At 36.6% G+C, this 24,922-nt stretch overlaps 4 protein-coding genes across 5 annotated transcripts; 2 read left to right on the top strand and 2 right to left on the bottom strand.

The window, feature by feature from the left end:
• Positions 1 to 162: 162 nt before the first annotated feature.
• Chd1 (chromodomain-helicase-DNA-binding protein 1) lies at positions 163 to 14,457 on the bottom strand. Of its 2 annotated transcripts, XM_065368078.1 has the most exons (28): positions 14,318 to 14,457; positions 12,942 to 13,192; positions 12,069 to 12,216; positions 11,837 to 11,952; positions 11,531 to 11,746; positions 11,276 to 11,454; positions 11,028 to 11,197; positions 10,791 to 10,950; positions 9,347 to 9,385; positions 8,791 to 9,029; positions 8,516 to 8,629; positions 8,267 to 8,431; positions 6,820 to 7,100; positions 6,607 to 6,742; positions 6,303 to 6,521; positions 5,836 to 6,210; positions 5,509 to 5,760; positions 5,259 to 5,429; positions 5,056 to 5,185; positions 4,841 to 4,983; positions 4,407 to 4,765; positions 4,091 to 4,328; positions 3,677 to 4,000; positions 3,420 to 3,598; positions 3,099 to 3,341; positions 2,582 to 2,974; positions 2,357 to 2,503; positions 163 to 2,255 (listed from the first exon to the last, which is right to left on the bottom strand). In XM_065368078.1, the coding sequence occupies exons 1-28, from the start codon at positions 14,324 to 14,326 to the stop codon at positions 2,042 to 2,044; spliced, it is 5,610 nt and encodes a 1,869-aa protein (XP_065224150.1). In that variant the 5' UTR covers positions 14,327 to 14,457; the 3' UTR covers positions 163 to 2,041. The 2 variants fall into 2 exon arrangements, with proteins under 2 accessions (XP_065224150.1, XP_065224151.1); XM_065368079.1 differs by lacking the exon at positions 9,347 to 9,385.
• Positions 13,572 to 19,096, bottom strand: mRpS11 (mitochondrial ribosomal protein S11). Its single transcript, XM_065368081.1, has 6 exons — positions 18,681 to 19,096; positions 18,457 to 18,587; positions 18,217 to 18,317; positions 18,031 to 18,096; positions 17,837 to 17,947; positions 13,572 to 14,806 (listed from the first exon to the last, which is right to left on the bottom strand). Exons 1-5 carry the CDS (start codon positions 18,926 to 18,928, stop codon positions 17,837 to 17,839), a joined length of 657 nt encoding a protein of 218 aa, XP_065224153.1. The 5' UTR covers positions 18,929 to 19,096; the 3' UTR covers positions 13,572 to 14,806.
• A 242-nt stretch (positions 19,097 to 19,338) lies between these two features.
• LOC135848242 (uncharacterized) lies at positions 19,339 to 20,857 on the top strand. The gene is made up of 2 exons (XM_065368080.1): positions 19,339 to 19,850; positions 19,934 to 20,857. The coding sequence occupies exon 2, from the start codon at positions 19,942 to 19,944 to the stop codon at positions 20,716 to 20,718; it is 777 nt and encodes a 258-aa protein (XP_065224152.1). The 5' UTR covers positions 19,339 to 19,850; positions 19,934 to 19,941; the 3' UTR covers positions 20,719 to 20,857.
• A 341-nt stretch (positions 20,858 to 21,198) lies between these two features.
• mRpL35 (mitochondrial ribosomal protein L35) lies at positions 21,199 to 22,148 on the top strand. The gene is made up of 4 exons (XM_065368082.1): positions 21,199 to 21,387; positions 21,458 to 21,581; positions 21,662 to 21,811; positions 21,881 to 22,148. The coding sequence occupies exons 1-4, from the start codon at positions 21,354 to 21,356 to the stop codon at positions 22,095 to 22,097; spliced, it is 525 nt and encodes a 174-aa protein (XP_065224154.1). The 5' UTR covers positions 21,199 to 21,353; the 3' UTR covers positions 22,098 to 22,148.
• The last annotated feature ends 2,774 nt before the right edge of the window (positions 22,149 to 24,922 follow it).

Below are 24,922 nucleotides of genomic sequence, written 5' to 3' on the forward strand. Positions count from 1 at the left end.
GCATTTCATTAAACCAAAAAAATAAAAATAGCTATGCTTTGAGTTTGGCTAACTCATCTGTAACTGGACTACAAATCATGAAATGAAATGAAACCCAGCTCAATTCATAAAATTATCCATAGAAACAAATTTCATCCTCTTCCTCGATCAAAATAAACGCTCTATTACAAAATAATATATTTCACTTATACATAATCGACAAAAACAAAGAAAGAAAAAAAAATAGGTAAATAAAAATTAAAATAATTTTCACAATAAAATTTTATAATATACAATCGAAGTAGTTCTGGGGGGTAAAGAGGGAATTATAAAATAATACTTCGTAACAATCGATACGTTAAATGAGAGAAAAAAAAATCAAATTTAAAATCACTTACACGACAGGGAGGCAACAAAGTAAAGGTAATAATAATAATAATGTATCAACATGGTAATATATTTACACTAATTATCTCGTCATGATCGTCGCTACAATCAAGACGACAAACCCCCACTTCATATATACAACATACACCTTGAAGAAAAAAGTAAACAATGAATTCTAATCCAAAAATAATTCGTAATTGGAAAAAAATCAAACTTTATTATACATAGGTACAAGTTACATTAAAATATAACAAAACAAAAACCCCCAGTAGAGGTTTTCTACCACCAGTGCTCGTCGCACTACGCACTGATATTCGTGTGTGGGCATCTGTACAAAAAAAAGCTCGATTAAAAAAAAACTCGGGGAGAAAATTCTCCCTTTAAAAAACTTACACGTCGTTCGCATTTTAATAATAAATATGTAATATTTGATCACAGATTCGAATCAAACGTTCGCTTCTTAAAAAAAAAAAAGAAATATTACACGCTTTACTAAAAATTTCACACTCGTAAAACAGGTAATCGAAAAAAAAAACGAAAAAAAAAATCCGTCACATTATTTAACCGTAGATACTCTGATAACAAAACATCGTTAATTACATATTATAATGTATACAATCTTGACTAGATATTAAATTTTAGATTATCGTGATTTACTTATCGTACATTTATCCCATTTTTTCTCTATCTCGTTTTTTCAACAAAAAAATCTAATCACATTTTTTCTTTTTTTTCATTTTTTGGCAATTTCAAAAAGCTCGTTTCTACGTATCTATTTTATTTCAGATTAGGTAATTTCCAGCACGACCACAATCATATATTCTTTACAGATGCGATATGTAATGATGAAAATATACGAATGATAAATATAGAAGAGTAAAACAAAAGGCCCATAATTAAAACACAGCCGAAATTTTGCGCAATCCATCCATCGTTCTAAAAAACCCTAACACGAGTCGTGAGTTCATAAGACAATTCGTACCCTATTCCTTTTTTTCTTCTTTAATTACGTAAAAAAAAGAACAGACAAAACAAACACCTAATACAATCGACTTATGACTAGAAACACGAAAAAAAATGCTCGCTTCTGTCCGAATATATAAAAACAAATCGATCGATTCGACGGTACCGATCAATCGTGTAAATGTGCGTCGTAAAAAAAAAGAACGAAAAAAACCCTACCGAAGCCCGCAAATACGAGATCCCTTTCGAGTTCCCATCGAAACCCGAACATAACGAATAAACATTTTATAATAATAAATAATACATAATCATAATTTCGAATTTTAAAAAGAGGAAAACAAAACACATCGTAAAATAAACCGCATGGAAGGGTCGACGAGATACACGAAGGAGAGAACCGTACGTATAAAACCGAAGAGAAAAAACGATAACAAAAAAAAAAAGAAAAAGAAAAAAAAGGGGAACATACCAAATCTTTATTCGAATGCGAACCTCCTCGAAGAATTTTCACAAAAACCGTAAGTTGGCAACGTGTAATTGCAATGCTTGGTTTATGGAGATGCAGAACTACCAACCTACTGTTTCGAAGAAAGACCCTGAGGGGGGATTCGTATTCGAACGAAGACCCGGTACATCGATAATTAATTAGTATCTTAAAATACAAATAATAACGAGAGAAAAATTCCCCGACAAATGAAATACGATGATAACGTTACGTATTCGAGGTAGGCGGTGGTCTTCGATCGTAATCGCGATGGTATTCGTTACGTTCGTGATTCATCATCTGATGCCATTCGCCGTAGCCTGGTAACGGTGCTTGAGAATAGCGGCCATCTCGTGGCGGGTACATGAGAGCTTGTTCGGGGAAATACGCTGCCATCGGAGCGAACTGAGGATACGGCGCCGCCGATGCTGGCATAGCGTACCTAAACAAATCAAATAATCAATCTCGGATTAGCGTCTAGTCTGACGATGGGACTCGATGAGGTTTTTCCCTCATCAACCACAACACTCGACCTTGGTTTACCTTCGCTTATCCTGATGCATTCTCGGGTTCGGGTTATAATCGCGATAATGAGATTCGTGTTCTCGCGACGGCGGCCCCCCTGGGAATCCGCTTTTACGAGAATAGCTCTCGTAGCGTTTACGTTTCGGATCCGGTCCACCGTATCGGCTGAAATCAAACCAAAAATTAAAATCTAGTCGGATTTTCTCGATCCGGAAACCGAACCTGAGCTGCAAAAATACCAACCTAGAACTAGAACTGTGCCATCGTTCGCCACCGGGAGCACCATCGTGGCTTCTCGGGCCACTGCTGCTGCTGCTGCCGCCGGAAGCTCTGGGATCACTGCTACCGTGACGACTGTACGATAACGAATTATGGCCCAGCGGATCCTTTTTCAGTCGGTCTCGTTCCCGATCTCGATCTCGGTCTCGTTCCCTGTCACGGTCACGTTCTCGATCTCGTTCGCGGTCTCGGTCGCCTCGATCTCTTTCTCGATCTCGATCACGATCCGAACGCTCTTTGACACGTTCACGATGCTTGATGAATTCTTTCTCGCTGTCTCGACTACTCGTATCCATCGATTCGATTTTTACGCTGGCCGTGGACGTCATCGGTTCGGCGATTGGTACTCTTTCGATTCTACGAAACAAACAGAATGGCGAAAAATTACTAATTTAGTACGAGCGAACGATTCGAGATGACGAGCTTTTGAACTGAATCAAAAAACCAGATTTTCGTCGGTGATTTCCAAACTTGTACTTACTTTTCCGCTTTGATAAATTTGGACGGAGAAGCGGTCTGATTCTCGCTCGGTCTTTTCTCCGGCTTATCTTCGCGTTTTTTCTTTTTCACAGGCGAAGGCGAAGCATCCGAATTCCATATTTTCTCCTTTTCGGCTTCTTCTTTCGAATCTTTTCCTTTGGCTTCCTTCAAGGCGCGTTTATACATTTTGAATAACTTTTTCGATTCCAATTCGGTGAATTTCGATACAAAATCCCATAAATATCTGAAACGAAACAGCAATAAATAATTAAAAACACCATTCCATTGCGCAGTCTTGAATTACACAACGTCCAACACTTACCCCCTCCATTCTTTGATTTTTTCCGCATCTTTATACTGGGTCAAATGTTGATTGATTTGCTCGCCGATTTCGATCAGACATTTCTTGATAAGAATCGCTCGTTCGTGAGGAGACAACGATTCGTCGGGCCGATCCAACGCACGAAGGGCTTTTTTCGCAGGTCTCATAATTTCTTTACACTAAAACAGAGACGACATTTTATCGAAAAACTGCTCCCAAGATACAGACATCATTTTTCAATCATCTTCGGAACTAACTTGGTTAAAAACAGACGGATCGAGATCGCCTATGACGCCGATGGCGACAGGTTCGTTGTTAGCGGTAATATGCAGTGGGCCTTTATTATTAGCCTTCTTTTTGGGTTCTCTTTTGACTGCTTCTTTCTTGTTGGGTTTCTTTTTGTCGTCTTTAGCGCCGCCGGCTGCGACACCAGCGCCGTTTTCTTCGTCTTTGACGGTGTTTTTGCCGGCGACGCTGTCGCCATCATCGGATGTATCGTCGTGTTCGATGGTTTCACGAGACAGGTGTTTGGTTTCTTTGGTATCTTTAGCTTTACGGCCGCGTTTGGTTTTCGACGTTGTCTAAAATTGCGCAAAAAGCGTATTTTAATCATTCACGATTTAAATAATCTATTAAATTACCAGGATAGCAATTCTGATAGCTCAACTAACCGTCGTATCGTCTAAATTCATGCGTTTCTTGAGTATTTTCAATAAATAATCGGCTCTGGCTTGCAAATGCTTGGCTTGAGGTTTACTACCGTTATTTGGTAAGATTTTATCGCTGATGCCGAGCGACGGGTCCATTTTTATAGCCTCCCACGAGCCCATACCGTACTGGTAAATGCCTCGAAGCAGTTTAGAATCGTCTTCGATATCCCAGTCTGTATCGAAATGAGCGTATTTCACTCTGAAAAAAGCAATCATTTCATTAATATGGCGAACGTGAATACCTCGTTTTTGTTAAAATAGGAGGGTTTATAATCACCTGGCATCCAAAGTCCATCGAGATCTTTCTTCGGTATTTACAGGTAGAACTTTATCGAGCGGTTCGAGATCTTTTTCACAAGCCAGTAGAGTTTTCGCATTCACAGATACGCCTCCGATTTTGAACGACGCTCCACGAGCCTTTTTACGACCAGGTCCGGTGGCAGCTTCTTCGTTCGGTGTATTTTCGGCGGCATTTTTCACATCGTTCATCACAGCCATGCATTGCTCATGCAGATAATTACCGAATTTACGTAATTCGGCCAGCGGTTTCTCTTGCAGCTCGGCGTCGCAGGCGACAGCTTCTAGACGTTTCAACGGTTCCGGGAATTTCTTGTAGCTTTTTATAAATCTTCGAATCTAAAAACAGAAACCGAGGATTAAAATTGATGCTGAATGAATATTTCGACGAGAAACACGATTAAGATAGATTACCTCAGCATCGGTGAATCCTTTGTACGCTTCTCGAGCCGAAGCCCTCGGCCTGCCTCTCTTACGTGGTCTATCATCGTCACTGCCTTCATCAGATGAACCAGCGTCATCTTCTTTCTTCTTTTTCTTCTTCTTATCTCCGTCACCTTCGTAAAAAAAAAGGACACAATGAGATCAATTCATTCGAATACCATCGAGATGATTTCAAAAAGACATACCATCGCTATCGTATTGATTAATTTGCTGCAGCGTTTTACGACTTCTGGGCGGTAAATACGAATCAGCGAATTCCCTAGCTTTCTCTTCTTCTTCCACTTTAGCTCTGAAATTCTCCGGGATAATTTCATCCTATACAAAAATACGAAAATTAATCAATCATTCATCATTTCAACAACGAATAGTCGAACAAATAATTTCTTACCCATTCTCGAATATTATTATCTTCTTCGCCTTCTGGTTCACTACGATGCTCATCCTCTTCCTCTATGGCCACGAAATTCGCCATTTTAAAGGCTGATAACAATTCGTCGGCTTCGGTGGCAGGAGCTTCGTCTCTGGTTTCGGCTCTCCGCAGAATTTCGTCAATATCGCACTACAAATACAAGCGTCAGGTGAGTTGAAATCATCATAAAGCTATACAGAAACTGGGAAAATCACCAGCGGACACTTACGACTGGTTCTTCGTCGCCGTTTTCGTCATCTTTGAACAAATCAGCGGCGCCGAATTTCAAGATAGCTGTCAATTCTTCTTTATTGAAAGGAGTCGAGGTAGATCCGCTTCCGGTGGATTTCTTATCGAGTACTGTTCTTCCGGTCGTGTCCATTCTTTGAATAACCAAGTGATCCAAGACCATTTTCTTTTTGGCTCTTTCGACGATATCTTCCTCGACCGAGCTTTTGGTGACCAAACGATAAATATTCACCTGTCAAAAGTAAAAAAATCAGTAACAGACCCGTAGACTTCCAATATTGGGGAAAAAATCGTTCAGATCTCACACCTGATTCTTCTGACCAATACGATGAGCTCTAGCTTGAGCTTGTAGATCATTCTGCGGATTCCAATCCGAATCGAATATGATTACGGTATCAGCGGTGGCCAAATTAATACCCAAACCACCAGCTCTGGTCGACAACAAGAAACAGAAATCTTGCGAATTATCGGCGTTAAAATGATCCAACGCTTGACGACGTATTTCCCCCTTGATACCGCCATCCAAACGTTGAAATGGGAAATGCCTCAATTGCAGATATTCGGCCAGAATGTCCAGCATTCGTACCATCTGCGAGAATATCAACACTCTGTGGCCGGTTTCGCGAAGTCGAATCAGTAATTTATCTAACAAGACTAATTTTCCAGAGCCTCGAATCAATTGCTGCGCAGAAAAGAGGGAAAAAACAGAGATTACAATCGAAAAATAAAACTAGCGCAATTTCGAATAATCGCCTCTCGATATCGAAAACTCACTTGTAACTGTTCTTCTTGCGTTTGTCTGTAGTTCTCGTGATCGCTCGGTTTAATTAATAACGAATGATTACAGCATTTTTTCAATTCGATCACGATGTTGAGAAAAGTCGACGTCGAGCCTTTGGTACCTTTTCTCAACATGTCGTAATTTTTCGTCAAAATCCAACGATAAAATTGTTTCTGCGATGTGGTCATCTCCACCCTGAGAATTTGTTCAACCTGTGTATCAAAAAAAAAAAAAAAAACATAAATGTCATTTTCAGGAACTGAGTTTGAAAATTTCATACTTTATGCGAAATCTTACTTTAGCTGGTAACGATTTCTCCACATCTTTCTTAACCCTACGTAAAATAAACGGTTCTAATTGCTTGTGCAACTTGGCGTATCCTTTGCTAGCTGCGTTATCGTGTTCTTTTTCAAATTCGTCCCACGATTCAAACCTATTCAACATCATACAACCGATAACTAATCAATGAAGAACACATACCCTCGCATTGTATCTACTGATTTCACGTACTTTGAAGGCATAATGAAATGCAACAACGCCCACAGCTCTTTCAAGCTGTTTTGCAGCGGAGTACCGGTGATGAGAAGCCGGTGACTGGTCACGAAATCTGTCAAAGCTTTATACAGTAACGAGTCGTCGTTCTTTAGACGATGAGCTTCGTCCACCATCAACACAGCCCATGTTAAGCTACCGAGGAAGGCTTTATCTTTCAGCAAGATTTCGTACGTAGTCAAGACGGCGTTGAATTTTAATCGTTTGGAGTTCGCGAAACACCATTCGTATTCGCGTATCTAGAACAAAAAAAAAACAACGTTTAGTATTAATATTGATAGTTTGAGAAGAATTATTTTCATTTTTCTCGTTATTGGAAATTTTCAGGAGGTCAATTTTTAGATTTTTTGAAACTTCTTTTTTTTTCTAATTTAAAATCATGAAATTTCTCCCTTTTTTTTTGCAACTTATCATACAAGAAAAACTCTTCTAAAATTCAAATTCTAGAAAGGAAGAAGAGTATGAAAATGATTGAATTTCAATGTTTGATCACAAAAAATGGAAAAAATGAAAATTTCCCAAATATTTCAATTTTTTGAAGAGGAAGGTGAGGAGAGGGGTAGGTTAAAATTTTTCTGGATAAATACTTATCAATTCTACACAACTCAAGATGAAATTGAAAAAAATTTTATATATTTTTTTTGTGAGGATTCATGGAAAATTTCAAAACTGAATTTAAAAAATGAAAAAACTGAGCATTTTTTCAAATATTCAATTTTTGAGCCAAGTGGAAAGAGAGTCGAAATTTTCGTTTTTTTTTCATTTTTTCATGAGCATTTAAAAAAAATCAAAACTTTGAAATTTTCAGAATTTTTTTCCAATTTATCATCCTGAGAAAAAAATGGAGACTGGATATAAAATTTCAATGTTCGATCAGAAAAATGAAAGTTTTTCCTTTACATGGACGAGGGGAGTGGAGGGGGGAGGGGCGAAGAGTCAACATTTGAAAAAAATTTATCACTCGAGGAAAACTTCTTCAATTTTTCTCTCAACTCAAAAATTCTGAAATTTTTACGTTTTTTTTTTTCAATCAAGTCATGAAAAAATTCATATTTTTGAAAGAATGAAAGTTTGAAAATGAAATTTCAAAGTGTGAATTTAAAAATGGAAAAAGCGGCCATTTCTTCAAACATTTAAATTTTTAGAAGGGAAAGGGGGGCGTGGGTAAGAATTTTCCCGATTCTTTTCCTTCAATTTTTCATCACCCAAGAAAAAATAGAATACAAAATCAAATTTATAAAGGAAAAGAATAGATTCCAAAATAAATGTCTATTTTCAAGGAAGGAGGGGGGTGAAGAAGTGTAACTTTTTTTTTTAGATTAGAACATTTTTAGGCAGAAAAAAGGACCAATAAATGGAAAATTTCAAAATTTAATCAAAAATCATCGCCGAACTTCGTACGTACCACATTTCTCGAAACAACGTCGCCTATGTACGTAACAACGTTAATATCAGGAGCCCACATTGAAAATTCTCTTTGCCAAGACGTCATCGTAGATAAGGGGACAACTACTAAAAATGGTCCATAAACTTGATGCGTATTGAAGAGGTAATATAAAAAGCATATCGTCTGCAAGTGAAAAACAAATAATAATCATTAGAAAATCAAAAGTCGCGAGACTCAGCTCGTATTTCACGATTCGAATAATCTTACTTGGATCGTTTTACCGAGACCCATTTCATCGGCTAAAATTACCGAGTTCTCTTTACACCAGGCGTGACTCATCCAATTCACACCGTGCAGTTGGTAATCACGAAGTACATTATCCTGAAAGAAGAGGAAAAAATAATATATTTTACATTAATTCAATTTTTACAGAAGAAAAAATACCACTGGATGAAATTTTTGACAATAATTCTGAGCTGAATTAAGCCCCAAATATTCCCAAAGGCATTCAATCGTACCAAATCATCAAATCATATGCTTACTTGACTATGACCGCCCATGTAACTAGGCTGCGACTGAAGCTGAACGAATTTAGGCCTATACTTCACAGCTTTACATAACTTGGACGGAGTTCGCTTCGAATCCTCTCGTTCTCTGAATTCTTTAATACACTCCGGCCATTTACGCTCGATCAAGGCGGCATCTTCCCAGGTAGCCTCAGCATACGGTAACGATTGCCACTTGACGTAATATTCTCGTAATTCCGTCGTATTATACTCGGCTACACAAATACAACGAACATACAACAAAATAAATCTACCGTTTGGACACCGAACAGTGATAATCGTTTCATTTCGTGGTGGAAAAGGGAGCTTTTTTTTCTAAGATCCATACGCAGCTCGTCATTCATCCTTCAAATACCTCAAATTTGCCTCTTTTTTTACTCTGAAGAAGTGGGCGATGAAATGTACATATTTTAGGGCCCCCTGAATTTTTTTTTCAAAATTTCCGCGCGGGTATATTTGCGGATTTTTATGCATGAGGGAGAATAGGGAGGGAGGGGGAAAGGAACGATGAAAGAAATTATACCGTACTTACTCGAATCGTCCCCATTTTTAACTTGTCGTACTCTGGAACCTACATCAGAGAGGCAAGGAATTAAAAATTTCATTTTAAAAAAAATGATACCACTTATTTTTTACGAGTAAAGGTAAAATATGGTTATTTTTTTTAGGAATTAACACAACACACGAACCCAAGAAGCGCGTGAGATTTACAAAGCATAATGTATGAAGTATGTATATTGTATGTGTGTTGTTTTTTTTCCTCCCACATTATTTTATTAACATTCAGGCAACAAAAAAATGCAACGTACGTTTTAAAACTCATTTTCAAATCCATTGTAGCTATAGTTATATGTATAACGCGTGTAAGTAAGATCCACAGAAAACAGAATGACGTAGCTGGTATGTTCAGTGCATCAATTCAACATTTTTTCCCCCAAAAAAAATTGAAGAAGGAAGTGAAAATGAAAAAATAGTGAAATGACGTCAAAAAATATAATAAAAAGCATAAATTTCGATCATGATTTTTTTACACCCTTATTTGCTTTCATGAGCAAAGAAATGGAAAAAGCAGGAATTCAGTTTCACGTCATAGCCACTTTTTTTATTCACTACCTATACAATTTTTCAAGAAGACTGAAAAAATTGGCACATTGTGTTGATGACTTTAAAGAAAATCTGTGAAATGTTTGTGCATGTTTGTTCAAAAAAGCAATGAAGCGTTGGAGAGTTTGAATGAATGAAAAAAAATATTCGTGTTTCGTCGAATTGAAAAAAACATTTTTCTGAGAAAAAATAGCATCATAAGGAAGATGAATCAAGGCACACAGCTACGAAAAAAGCAACTTTCTTTTTCAGCTCGAGAAGACAATTCTGACGTGAATGATTATACAGTATGTTCGATAAAACCGTTCGTGAAAATGATGAAATCATCTCAACGATGACGACTTGATCATGAAAATAGATAAAAATTCCCACAACGGATGCAAAAATTTACGAATTTTTATACTAAGGCTGAGAAATTTTCAAACCCATACAAGCAGTACAAAAAATACACCTCTTCACGCGATAAAAACCGAATATCGATAGTTAAGGTAACCACTTTTGATAAACATACTGCACAATGACATCATCAGATATTTACAAAACACCATATATCTGGTTTTACTAATTCGTACCGATATTTACGTCACAAATCACGCACCGAGTCGACGATGATTCTCTTATCAAGACATCAACTTGAAGGTTAATTGAACGAGTTCTAAGACACGTCGAAGTGTTTTCCAATACCTTTAGGCATAAAAGAATCCACCCTTCAGGATGGAATCTTCCTTCGACGATGATCTTAGAACGAACGAGAGGTTATGAAAATGTACACTCATAGACAACGATACCACCAAAAACAGAAAAAAAAACTGCTATGACGATAGTCCCAATTCCACCTCGACAGAGAGCAGTTTTCAAAAGCATTTGCTTACATATGATTCTTTCGACGTTGTTGTAACTCTTGAGTAAATCTTGTAGAAGTTCTTGTTGACATTCGAAGTACTCTCCGTCTTCGGGAGTAGCGTGTTTCTTCCAATACGATATTTCGTCTTCTCGTTTGAGGAAATTTTCTACTTTTTTCAAACCTTTGACCTAAATAAATTGAACGAGTTAGTTATGAAATGAGACGATACGAGTACGGTGAGGTAAAATTACACGATGGTGTGTACTTTTTGTGTCTTGAGGGATTCTTCGGATTCCCATGTGTTGTGTATGTGAGACCATCCTTTCCATTTGATGAGGAATTGAACTTCGGTATTGTCGTAGTCGTTTGGATCACAGCCTTCGTTTGGATCGCCGTTTTCTTCGATAGCGTAAATAGTCGTTTGGTTGCCGACGACTGCGAAAATAACATCGAGAATTACACCAAATCGACGTAAAATTCAATAGAAATAGGTAATGTGGGTTTGAATCATACCTCCTTTTTTGCCTCTCCTTTGAGCGATGACTTTTTCGATAGTTTCAGCCGTATCGGAAACTTCAGCAGGGGCATCTTGGCTTTCGCCGTAGTCAACTTCGAGCAAATCTTCGGAATCTGTTTTCTCGTCGCTGTCTACTTCTTTATAACTAACCTTTGTACCTCTACGAGCTTTCAATCTGCCACGAAATACGGCCAATTAGCAACTTATCGACGGTAAAATTGCATTACTACGATAGAATTGCGATTGCATACTTTTTTACAGGTTCTTCTTCGCTTTCTCCGGTGCTTTCGTCGTCACTGGAACTGTACCGTTTTCTTCTACTGGGCTGTTTCTTTTGTTTATGCACAACCCTGGCTCTGAGGTTTGGTTTAACTCTACATCTAGATAAAGGTTTGCTAGAAGGTATACTTTCGTCTTTATCGGTATCACTGTTGTATTCGCTAGAGGTTGTTTCGTAATTATAACGTCTAGAATTGGACAGAAGGGAAATTAGAGATGAAAATAGACCATGCAGGTGCTGGATTTGTACTTAGAGTGATGAAACGTGTGACGCTTACTGTTTTTTCTTTCTGCCTTTATCGCTCGAATCACTTTCAACGGTTAATCTTTCAGGTTCTTTTCGAGATCTACCCGATCTACGGATACCATATACTTCGGGATTCTCTTCCCAACACTATAAAATTCGAATACAGATAGCAGATGAGAAATTTGAACTCGAAATACAAGACGGGAGAGATCGAATGACGTAGAATCAGATACGATGATTGGATCTGTAGTCGTCTGCTTTACCTGTTTGAATTCGGATGATGCTCGTCTTCGTGTAGCTTTATTAAGGGTCGGTTTTTCTGCTGATACATTTTTTGACGGTGGTTTCGATTTCTCTGATTCGGATTTCGATGATGCTGAACCGGAGTTGGAAGATTGTGATGCTGAATCGCTGTGAAAATGATTGATTTACGTAAATAACAATTTCCAATCTAAAAATCTATCATTTATGTCCTTAGAATCGAATTACTGAAAAATTTAAGCTGTTCACATTCTAATAAACTTGTCAAGAGGTCAGCATTTTGATAAAATATAAGTAACAGGACGTCGATAGATTTTTAAATCAACTTGAAATTCTGATTTTCAAAATATTTGATAAAATTTCTCTCTCAATATTCAAGAAAATAAAAGAACTAAAAATGTAACGAAAAAAGCACATTTATTCGAAAAATGTGCCAACAAAAACTCTAGAATGAAACATTTTCAATTTTTTACCAACTAGAACCTGAAATTGTGATTTTTCGAGTCCAAATAAACCGAAAATATTGCATCATAATTCCATAAATAGAGAGAAAAAAGAGCAGAAATTCAGGTAATTTTCTATTTTGGCAGCAACTGAATATTTTTCATCATGAATCATACTTTCGAAGTGACCCAAATTCAAAATTCAACGAAAGATTTCAATAATAATTCGTGATCACAACATAGATCACCTCTAGAACGAAGTATTTCCAGAATTCAACTCTTCCATGCAATCGACGTCCAATTTTGATCATTCAAGTGAAGGAAAAAATTCACCAACTCGTTAATAAAATAAAGTAATTCACAACTGTTCCTAAATTTCAAACCTAAACCACATCTGAGGTCTTTTCATTAGACCAAATTCGATCTACGTACCTGTCTGATGATCCAGATGAAGACGCAGCGTTGTTTTTATCGGAATGATTCGATTGACCATTATCGGAATCGTTGTACTTGGCATTATTGTCGCTCGGATTATTTTGAGGATCTGCACTGGCTTCAGATTTCGAATCACTATCGCTGTCGGAACTGTTTTGAGACTTTGAAGAATTTACGTTATCAGATTTAGAGTCACTATCTGATTGATTGTTCTGATCAGAATCAGAGCCCGAGTCGTCCGAACCATCCTGCATCAAATTCAGTACATTTAGATTAAAATGTTTTCGTGTTTCGTAATCAAATATCGCTGATAAAGAAGTATTGGTAATCACGAGCTCGATATAAACGAAAATTTACATTAAACGAACCAAAAATAATAATTTTCGATGAAAATGATTTCAAAATACCACACTGAAAGATCATTTTCAACTCCCAACAGAATACAGATGATTTTACACGATTTAGCCCTCCACTGATCCCATTTTGACCTCTTCAAATACCAAAAATACCGCCAAAAATTCGATTAATTTCACTTTCAACGAAGTATAAATGAATAAAATACGATTCGCATCATCGTAGGAGCGAAATCAAACCCTCCCTCGTATATTGCACATGAAATAAATACACTTATATGTAAAACAAATGAAACTTTACTACATGTAGAACAATTACACAGTAATTATAATATTTTCACATTTATTGTAGAAAAAAATCAGTAATAATAACACATCGAGTATCGATGGAAGATCAAAATCCATCGCTAAAATCACATAGGTTTTCATTAGGAAAGTCACTAAAGATAAATAAATGCTTCGCACAAGAGTGTCGATCGCGTACGACTTTTTTTCAGACGAAAATTTCAAGTAAAGTTTTCAAAAATGGGTCCTACTCGGATATCAAAGTTTCATACATGTACACGTAGCTGATTCAAAGACGAATACGAAACGACAGAGAAACCGGTGGAACACTCGAATTAAGCCAAACATAAGCCCCGGTGTTTTCAAAACCCTCTCAAGCCTTATCAATCAGTTAGAAATTTTCGAAGAGTGATTTGGAAATCTGCAAGATGCACCGAAATTCTATTACCTGAGAACGTCAAGGTCACACGTATACCAGTCTTTGGATTAATGTAAACCGATTTTGGAATATTTTCACCGCTTTATCAGCCGAAAAGAAGCGACGAGCTTGAAATAAGAGTATGTTTTAGTGTAGAAAAAACCACGAGAAAAAGGTCCGAATTGTACAACACGTGTACGCCCATCTAAGTCCCAACCAGGCTGTACGAATTATACCCGAATTCGGAACATAATTACGATTAAAATGAGCTCGAATTTCGATAAAAACATTGATAAAATGACTATCTAGTTAGTTACCTGTCCCATGATGAATTATAACTCCGAAATCGCTAATATTAGCACGAGAACCATTCGACGAATACATAAAATGGATAAAATTTCAAGCGAACAATCGATCGATCACGATGAAAAAAAAAGAAATTTCCTTTTATCAAACTAAAACTTTCGGCCAGACGTTAAAATCAAAACACCAACTTCCTAGTAAAACTATCCGTACGACTGCCCTTCTTCAAAGGGCAATTCAATACGTATATCAACAAACGGTAACTCGAACGCGCCAATAATTAGTACTAAAAGTTTCTTCGATGGTTTTTAAAAATTTCGAGATTAATTTCAAATGAAAAAACGTTCGCGATTTACATTAAAACTTTACAAACGCGTTAAACAACAAAGCTATATAAAGAAGTCGCCATATTGAACACTTGATTAATGCGTACGCAAGAGAGCGATGACGTGCCAGGAGAAATCAGCCATTTTGCTAGGGCGCGTTCACACTGCGCGACAGATCTGCAACACAACAAAAAGTAACGAAACGTTGAGTCGATTTTTTATTTTTTTTTTAAACTTGAATTTTTAAATTCAAAATAATTCGTATTTTTCAATTTAAAAATTCAAATTTAAAAATTTTGAATGATATTTTATAAAATAAAAAGATAATTAATGATAAAAAAAATATTTATACGGTAAAAAATCGAAAAAATTGAAAATAACGTTAAAAAAAACTATTTTTCAAGGTGTAAAAAAAAGAAGGCAGGTAAAATATGTCGTATCGGTTCATTAGTGTTGATAGAAATATGGAAAAAGTTCAAATTCAAATTTTTTCAATAATTTTCGGATTCAATAAATTAATTCAAATTTTGTCATTACAAATAGGAAACGATTATCAAAGAACAAATTTCAATTTCCATGTTGATCCAATTTTGTAAAATTCCGGATTCATTTCATTATAAATTTCAAATTTTGCCATTATTACGAATACGAAACGATTATCAAAAAACAAATTTCAATTTCCATTTTCAATTCGTGTTCTGATGTCCAAGCATCAACATCTCCTCTATCGTGTGGTCGTTAAATTGCCATGGAAGATAAAGTACTAAAGCAGAGTAAGCTCGTTGTCGAAGAGCTAAATCAGTTCTTGGAAATAAGAAAAATCCCCTAGCAAAACCAAAAATTGTTAATAAAGAATCGGAGATACCTTTAAATAATTATTAATACGTATCATCTTTTTGTGAAAAAATTGTAAAAACTGAACCAAATAAATAAAATTGATTGAAATTTCCATTTTGATAAATTTTTGTAAAATTCAAGGATCACATCTTCCGATGGAAAATTCTGTATGCCCAGAAAAGAATGATTGGATCTGATCAAATCCAATTAAATTCGGTCAGCGTAAAATTAAATTAAATTCAGGGAATTTCTGGATTTGATTTGGTTCTATTCCAAATCCAAACTACTAACTTGAAAATTTAAATTCAATTTTAAAAAAACAAATACGTTATGTCGAATGCAGTTTATGAAAAAAAAAATTCAAAGCAAATTAATATCAATATTATAAATCGTAATTAGTTAGTTGCAAAGATTCAAGTTCAGTTATTGAAATGAAAATTGATAAAATTCGAAGAAAAAAAAGCATTAAAACGAAATCTCAATTAATAATATTGATAACCAAGCTCTCGTAGTTGATTAACAAAAGAAGAAGAAACTTACAGAACATCAAAAAATTCAAAAATATGTAGTTGAAATGAAACCAAAAAACCAAGCTCTCGTAGTTGATCAACAAAAGAAAAAGAAACTTACACAACTTCAAAAAATCACAAAAATGGAGGTGAAATGAAACCAAAAATGACTCGATTCTCAAGATAAAATCCATCAAGATGAATTTATGACTGATCGAAGGACGAGTACCATCAATTCAGAGCGACAGAGGCTTAGCACAGTGTGCTGGGACAAGAATGTGATAAGAGGGGTGTAACAATAGTGAAGTAGTAGGGCATTGTTTTGCACCCTCCCCTCGGCATTCCAAAAATAAATTCTCAGCCCAAGAGAGTTCAACTTTTCCCAACAACAGATTCTGAAAAATCTGAATTTGTGGATTTCAAAGCCAACTGAAGGACGTATTATTCACATTTTCAAAATTAAAAAATTGATGATAAAATTAAAAATCTTCCTAAATAATAAATTACTGAGAATTTTTGATTCATATAATGCTAAGCTCGTGTGATTACACTAAAAAGGCCACTCAAAATCACCCATACAAACAATTTTCTAATAAAAGGTGAGATTTCTTCGAGTGGGAAAAAAATCTAAAAATTCGAAAACAAAAATTGCAGATTATCGGGCAAAGACCACGATTAATTGAAAATCGGCATACATTTTCGGTTACAGTTTCGGTTTAAAAAGGTTTCAGTTACCTAGAAATTGTAATAATGTCCCTCAAATCTCATCCCACAAAAAAATCCAAACAAAAACTTTCATTTTTTATAATTAATTTCAATTCAATTCCTGAATTGAAAATTTGAAAAAATCACGATTCTACACAAACGAACAATTTTCAAGATTTAGCAGTAAAATAGTTAATTTCTCAACCATCGAAGAAAAAATGAAATGTTTTGCCTCATTTGACTAGCGATTAAATGTTCTCCCCCCCCCCCCAAAAAAAAATTAAAATATTGAAATAATTAGCAAAAAAATTATCAAAAGTTGATGATTATTAATTACAGAGTTACTTCACGATCAAAATTTGGATCATTCAATCAAAAATGAATGAAGGAGAGGGGAAGGGGGGGGGGAGGTTAAAACCTCCGAAGGAAAATAATCAAAAACTTGAAAATTTAATTTAAAACCTCATTTCATAACTCCACCAACAATCAACAAAATTGTTGAACTGCTTCAAAAGGAAGAAAATCAAATTCAATACTAAATTTTTTTTTTATTACTGAATCTGATGCAATAATCATTCACAAAATGTCAGTTTAGGAACCACTGAATAAGTCATTGTTGAGAAATTTTCAAAAATACACGACCATAAAATAAAGCAACAACAAACTAATATGTCCGTTTGATCAACACAGTATGTAATGAAATAAAACATGTTCAAAGAAATAGAAATAAATTCTCATGATGAAAATTCATCGTTACTATTTCAATACTACATCAGGAAATTGTAATTATGCGATTCCTGTAAGGCAAGAATTCAAAAGGGGGGAAAGGGGATTGAAAAAGTACTGATCCAAATCAGAGAAATAAAACGACGAAGGTAAATGTTCCGGAAAAATGTCACATCTGCGCGAAAATTGATTAAAAATTGAAAAAATTCTAATAAATCTATTCTGCACGAATATTATGAGATACTGTAGCACTCAAATTGAAATGTATATAGACCATAAAACAACGTAAGCAAGCAAAATTGGTTATTATACGAAGCCTAAGAATTATTTACAATCATAAGTCTAAAACTGTAAAAGAATCACTTTCAACACTTCGAGTTAGTCGAACACTCACTCTAGAGAAAAAAAATCAAGTTGAATTAAAACTCACTCAAGTTCGACGTTGTTTTTTCGGTCTAGCTCTCAATTTCCACGGAACTCTGGTATCATCGGTAATAGAAACTATATTCAGACCACCCATTTGTAATCCTTTGATGGAAGCCTACAAGATTCGATAGAAAAATTAGCATTCGAAATCACACCGAAATATTAATAAAACACGTAAGCATATTGAAAAAAGCTCACCATTCTGCCAGGTCCTAAGCCATTGACTTTCACCCTGACATCTTTTACTCCGATATTGTTGCATTTCTGTAAAGAATTAAAATCGCCCATTTAAAGATCCACATACATTTAAACAAATCGTCTCAATGTCACACAATGACATAGGAGAAATTCACGTCTAGTAACATATAAATTCGAGTATCTCACCTGACTCACTGCTAGGGCGGTGGTTTGGGCGGCGATATTTGTCCCTTTACGACAGTTTTTGAATCCTTCCATTCCACAACTGCGTATTACGATAGTTTTTCCTGAAAAATACAGATTTAGTTAGCAGATGCGAATGTTTCCGGATTACGTGAAGAATACGATATGCATCAGATGTGGACATATAAGAGCTTAAATGCATTACGAACCCTACATGAAGTCCACGTCACCTTCAAAATGTACCTTGGAAATTGGACACATTAATAATTGTATTATTTTTGGTAACGTGAATATTGCAAATCGGTATTTCAGCCCAACGTACACCGTTAAACAATAAATCCGGAGTTCTTTCGTCGATAAACATATCTTCTCTCCTATAACATTGCAAATTAAACATGGCGTGTTACAAATACGCAAATGGCGACCATTTTCGTGACACGTACAAAGAAAACTTTTCATCAACTTACGTTTTGATGACTGTATCCAAAGATTCGGTGTATTCTCCTTCGGTACCTTCTTCAATTTTTCCAGCACCTCTCAATAGATCTTTTCTGTCTCGAGGTTTAACCGTGTTACGTGGCACTGAGACGTGAAACTCGTTGAAATGACTATTTAAATGGTTCACATCGAGATTGCACGACTTGAGGAAAGGCGAATTCGATTTAATACTATTGCACGAATTTAAAATCAACGAACGAACGCAAGTTTTCAACATTTTTACGGTTTTTTACAGACTCAACTCGTTAAATATGGAGGAGTAGAACTTGCAAAGGAAAATTAAATTAAATATAAATCACCTTGAACACGAACTACATAACAACGCCATAATGCTACGTTCGAATTGTTCGATAATGATGAGAAGGAGAATTTTATTTATGCAAGTTTCTCGTGTCGATTTGATTCAACCTCGGATACGATTGATTCACGTGACCACAACCAGCGAATCAGAGAACAGTTTTTTGACGTAAGGGTTTTGATTGGATGATAAATTTATTAAAACATTTTCATTGGCTGAAAAAATCACGTGATTACGAGAAATTCTCGAAATTCTTCGACAATCGAGAGCATTCTATCGATTTATCGTTTTCGATTTTCGTCACGTCGTTCGGCAGCAGACGCAGTGGCAGCTGCAGCAATAGGTTTGTTCGTTTTTAACCAGGTTTCTTACCCGGGTAAGGTTAAATCCAGAGACCTGTTATAGGTCTTTGGTTAAATCAGGGGTAAAAAGTGGAGAGCGGAGTAAGGAGAGTAAGGAAAGTGTAGACCCGGTTAGACTGAGTAATAAAAACGAACAAACCTAATCAATCTCTCAGTGGGTGGTAAATATGTGTCGCAGTTTATTGTTTATGTTGAATTGTTGAATTTCTCAGAACTTCCGGCCACTCTCATGTGTTCTCGACTCTCTCGACTCAGTCGACTCGTTGTTAGACAATGTCTCGCGTTTACTCCGACTGTTTAAATTAGTTTAGTGTTAACTCTAAGTTTTAAAAATGGACTTATAAAGTAACCCTATATACCTTACAAGGTAAAGTGTACGAAGTACGATAAATCCATCGGTTCCTTGTTGAAAGTGAATTTTTCAACTCAACTCCTAGAGTCAAAAGCTTCGTTTGACTGTTTTCAATCTCAGCTACATTGTGAGTATACTACATCTAGGTAACTATAACTTGAACGCTCCATCATGTTACTGATCTCTCGTTTAATTTACTATTCTTCGCAGTTATCAAAATGGATAAAGTTCTAATAAGTACAGACTGGGTTACATGTCCATTCGACCCTAATCATATAATGAAATACTCCAAGTTCCACAATCATTTCGTGAAATGTAAAGAAGCTCATCCAAACGACCCACGAGTACAATGCCCATACTACGCTAGCGAGTTAATACACCCCGATAACCTGAAAGAACATCTACTAAGCTGCCAATACAAGACGTTGTATGCCGATTTATACTTCGATTCGAGTAAATTGCCAGTTTACGAAGCTCCTTGTCATGTCAATTACGGCGAAGAAAGCGGCGGCGACGAAAGCGACGACGATAAAGAAACTGTGATAACTGTCGGTAGGAGTAGTCTGTTTTCTGGTACTACTCGCCGGAGCACTAAATCTTACAGCACTGTTTCTCAACCATTTGGTAAACTTCGTCAAAATAACGTCATCATTGGCAAACCAACGCGAGAAAGTTACGCCTTCAAGTATATCGACGAAGATGACACGAATGACTCGATGGGTGAACTTTTGCGTCGTGATGATAGCGGAAATTGTAGTCGGAGTAGTTCTAGTCCTTCGAATCAGTCTACGATGTGTACTCCGTCCAGTGAAAACAGTAGCAGCGTCAGTAGTCCGTCAATTCCTGCGTCTCCTATTAAACCATTCGAAAGGAAGGTGGGATTGGGCAGAGGTAAAGTGATACAGAAGCTGATGAGTTCGTCGACTTCGTCGTTGGAAAGCTGCGGAGGTTCTGGAAGAGGTGCTTGGTTCCGTGCCAGAGTCAATTTAAATTGATTTGCTATTTAGATTTTAGAATTAAATTCAAGACTTCGTATTTGATATTTGTTTGTTTCTTTTTTTATACGTATTTAGAGTGTTTTTTCTTCGAGAATTTTCGTTAATACATATTTTGTATGTAGTATTTTTGACTGTCGATTATGTGTTGTTGTTTTTTTTTTGTTTGTTTGTTACATACGAGAAAGTATTGATTAGGTTACTGGGTCAGAAACTATCATCGTAATTGAGAATTTGAATTAAACCTGAAGTGATGATCAATGCTTACTGCTCAGGTCCTCAGCTACAGCAAGCCAGCAAATTTGACTGTTGGATCATGAGCTGGAGCTTACAAAGTTACGATAAGATCATAGATCATCAGCTGAGTGAGATCAAGTGATCAACTGCCTGTTGCGCAATTATTTTCCAGTCTGTTGAAAATTTTTCAGTTTTAGAACCCCTGAAAGCTGATAACTTCAGCGCGCTCTATATTTAAATTTTATCATAACTGTTCTTATCAATTTTTCGGCAGCAGATTTTGAGATTGAGATTTCGGAATATAAAATGAAAAATAATACTTTTGCTAGATAATATCCATCGTCTATTACAGATTACAGCTTTTATTCGTATCTTACTTCCAATTCAACTCCTTCAGAATGCTGAGATCCTGTTGGACCAATGCCACCTCAGGTAATTCACACTAACCGAATGCTTCCAACCAATGAAAATTTCTCTACATGATCAATTTTTCAATTTACAGTACCCAAGATCCTCACATATTCGGTTTGCTCATCGAAAAAGATCCCAGATATTGCATCGTCGCTTTTGAAAAATTACAGCATATTGTCAAGCAACACTAAACCTCAGACCAACGCTTTATTACGGTAATAAATTCACCTCACTTGTTCGATACTACATAATAGTCATACGTTCATCTCACTTTGGAACTCTGTTTCTGGTTTAGAACTAACGATGTGAATGTTATGCCCGTTCGAACCAAAATGAACATCAAAGATAATCCCATCGAGGAACACCGAGTTTTCAACTTCGACCGACGTACCGGAAAACGTTCTTCTTGCGAAGCAGCTACTAAAAGATTCATGAGATTGCGATGGTCAGTATTTGTGAAATTTTTCATCGAACGATTGATTTGAAGATTTCATTGATTTGATGTTGTTTACAGGGGAGGTTGGATAAGAACGATCGGAGAGAAACCGTCTGATTACAAGAAATTCAGGCGTCATGTGTTTTGTAACGCTCAACAGAGTCGTTTGCTGGATAAGCTAGCTGGAGGATGGTATATGAAACCTCATTATTACGTTGACGATCCGTATGAACCGTATCATAATCGAGAAGAATACTTGTACAGTCGTAAGAAGCCCGTTCCCGCCAGAGATTAAGTAGCAGTTTATGTTGATTTTACTTTTAAAATACATTTTTTTTGCTCCAAATGTGGTTTTCGTGTTTAATTGACGTAACGTCTGCGTGTTTCGTTTGAATTCAAAGGAAACGAAGAATCTGTTTTCAGGTATTATTCGACGATAAAATGAGATGATTTAGAGCTGTTCGTTTTTGTTTTCAGCGAAAAATTGAAATTATTTGAAAGCAGGTTCATTTTTTACAAAACTAGAATCGATCGAACTTCTAAGAAGATTTGAAATCGTGAAAATGCACTTCGAATTCTGTCTGAACACTCAAATTTGGTTCTGCAACGTACATTCGTCATGAAACTTGTCAAAATATGAATTCAAATTTGAGAATCAATACTCGTTATCTCATTTTAACAACTTATAGTCGGGGAGCCCGCTTAAGGATCTATTGCACCCCCCCCCCCGTCGATCCTCCGAGACAACTTTTTTTTAAAGGGAGAGTCCTAAGGAACATTTCTAGCCCTCGTACTCAAAAAAAAAAGGGGCCCTACTTACAAAATGGCGGCCATTTTGATTGACAGGTCAACTGAAATTGCAGATTCTGCTTTCCAACATAGAACTTGCACAAAATTTTTCAAACTGCACAAAGGTAGATCGGAAGATCGAGGAAAATTGATCACCTGTCAAAATTTTAAGTGCTAAAGATGAGTTTTTCGATTTTTGGCGAATTTTTGAAAATCAAATTTAGGCCAAAAATGAGGGGAAAAAATCAAAATCTTACCAAATTGACCAAGAAAGCTGAAATTTGGGATACACTCTATTTTCGACATGCCAAATCGATTGGAAACTGTTTCAAACCGTTTTGAGCAGTTCTGGAGCCTCCAGCAGATTTTTGAAACTCGAAATTCCCACAAAATTTCATCAAATGGAGTTGAATAGCTGAAATTTACCCTGCAAAATAATTTCAATACGCTACGAAATCAACTGCTGGGGGATTCGTTTTGGAGCATCCGGTGAATTTTTGAAAATTACTGGAGCCTCCAGTAGATTTTTGAAACTTTAAAATTCTTAAGAATGTCATCAAACAGAGATGGAAAGTCAAAATTCATTCTGCAAACTATAGACACTGGAACTACAAGATGAACAACTGCAGGTCACAGCGGTAAGGGGAATCACGTAAAATTTCGTGAAAAGTTTTTCCAAACGGTACCTGTAGAAGCGCTGATCGTCGTTTTCCAACTGGCGGCTACTAGACGACGCGGGTGTTGGCGCGGCAAGGGGAAGTAATAGTTTCAGTGGTTTACTCGCTAGAGACGCTGATCGTCGTTTCCCTAATGGACGACGCGGGTGTTGGCTGCGGTAAGGGGAATGAAATAACTTTTTACCGGATCCCCTAACGTCTGTGCCCACCAGTTGTTCATCTTGTAGTTCCAGTGTCTATACTGCCAGTGATGGGCCGCTCAGCGCTCATGAGCGCGCGCTCTTAGTGCGCTCAGGGGTTTTCAGTGAGCGGGAGCGCGAGCGCGAGCGCATGATTTACATCTTGAGCGGAGCGGTGAGCGTGAGCGTACAATTCATGCTGAGCGCACTCTTTTTCTGCGCTCAGGCCGCTCAGAAATTCTTTTCCAAAAGGGGCAAAATCTAAAAAAAGTTGGCATTTTTTTACTTGGATCCCGCGTTTTTCGTTTCTGTTTCATCTTTTTACATTTTAGTTCGTATTAGTTTAGATTCAAATTTGAAAAAAATCGAAAAATGAGCATATTACGTATGTGAGCGTGAGCGCATTTGAGCGCGCGCTCAAACAACGTGAGCGCAACAATGAGCGGGAGCGCTAAAATGAACACCCTGAGCGGAGCGCGAGCGGGAGCGTTATGAATGTGGTGTGAGCGTGAGCGGAGCGCGAGCGCAAAAAACCTTGAGCGGCCCATCACTGTATACTGCAAACTAATTTCAATAAGCTACGAAGTCAACTGCAGGGGGATTTCAAGTCGTTGTGGAGCCTCCAGCGATTTTTTGAAAATTACTGGAGCCTCCAGCACATTTTTGAAACTTAAAATTTCCCCCAAAATTTCATCAAAGGGAGATGGAAAGTCGAAATTCATTCTGTAAACTAATTTCAATACGCTACGAAGTCGACTGCTGGTGGATTTCAAGTTGTTTTGGAGTCTCCAGCGCCTTTTTGAAAGGTCGTATGGCGTTTTTTGGAAAATTGGAATTTCCAAAAAGTAGCTCGGAGCTTCAAAACCATTTGAAACCACCATTTAGTCGACTTCATATCGCATTGAAATTAGTTTGCGAAGTAAATTTCAGTTTGCCAACTCCATTTGGTAATATGTTGCGGGAATTTCAAGTTTCAAAAATCTACTAGAGGCTCCAGTAATTTTCAAAAATCGCTGGAGGCTCCAAAACGACTTGAAATTTACATGCAGTACTTCGTAGCGCATTGAAATTTGTTTGCAGAATAAATTCCAGCTTTCCAACTCTATTTTGATGACATTTTGTGGGAATTTCAAGTTTCAAAAATCTGCTGGAGGCTCCAGAACTGCTCAAAACGGTTTGAAACCGTTTCCAATCGATTTGGCACGTCGAAAATAGGGTATATCCCAAATTTCAGGTTTCTTGGTCAATTTGGAAAAATTTTGATTTTTTCCCTCATTTTTATTGGCCTAAATTTGACTTTCAAAAATTCACCAAAAAAACGAAAAACCCACTTAGGCACTTGAAATTTTGACAGGTGATAGATTTTTGCCTGATCTATTTTTGTCAAAAAACCGAGAATTTTACCTATACAATTTTGAGAAAAATGGGAGAAAATAGAAATTTTTGTTGGATTTCAGGTCGTTTTGGAGCCTCCA

Source organism: Planococcus citri, chromosome 5, assembly GCF_950023065.1.
Source record: "Planococcus citri chromosome 5, ihPlaCitr1.1, whole genome shotgun sequence".
Classification (NCBI taxonomy): domain Eukaryota; kingdom Metazoa; phylum Arthropoda; class Insecta; order Hemiptera; family Pseudococcidae; genus Planococcus; species Planococcus citri.

Excerpts from the sequence above, each read along its gene's own strand:
- Chd1 (XM_065368078.1), bottom strand. Across the intron at positions 6,743-6,819 it reads CATTTCATTATGCCTTCAAA|GTTTGAATCGTGGGACGAAT; the intron begins GTACGTGAAATC and ends GATGTTGAATAG. Across the intron at positions 6,211-6,302 it reads CGCAAGAAGAACAGTTACAA|CAATTGATTCGAGGCTCTGG; the intron begins GTGAGTTTTCGA and ends TTTTCTGCGCAG.
- mRpS11 (XM_065368081.1), bottom strand. The coding sequence starts at position 18,928 with ATGTTGAAAACTTGCGTTCGTTCGTTGATTTTAAATTCGTGCAATAGT. Across the intron at positions 18,588-18,680 it reads TTGGATACAGTCATCAAAAC|GAGAGAAGATATGTTTATCG; the intron begins GTAAGTTGATGA and ends GCAATGTTATAG. Across the intron at positions 17,948-18,030 it reads GCTTAGGACCTGGCAGAATG|GCTTCCATCAAAGGATTACA; the intron begins GTGAGCTTTTTT and ends CGAATCTTGTAG.
- LOC135848242 (XM_065368080.1), top strand. The coding sequence starts at position 19,942 with ATGGATAAAGTTCTAATAAGTACAGACTGGGTTACATGTCCATTCGAC.
- mRpL35 (XM_065368082.1), top strand. The coding sequence starts at position 21,354 with ATGCTGAGATCCTGTTGGACCAATGCCACCTCAG. Across the intron at positions 21,388-21,457 it reads TTGGACCAATGCCACCTCAG|TACCCAAGATCCTCACATAT; the intron begins GTAATTCACACT and ends TTCAATTTACAG. Across the intron at positions 21,812-21,880 it reads AGATTCATGAGATTGCGATG|GGGAGGTTGGATAAGAACGA; the intron begins GTCAGTATTTGT and ends TGTTGTTTACAG.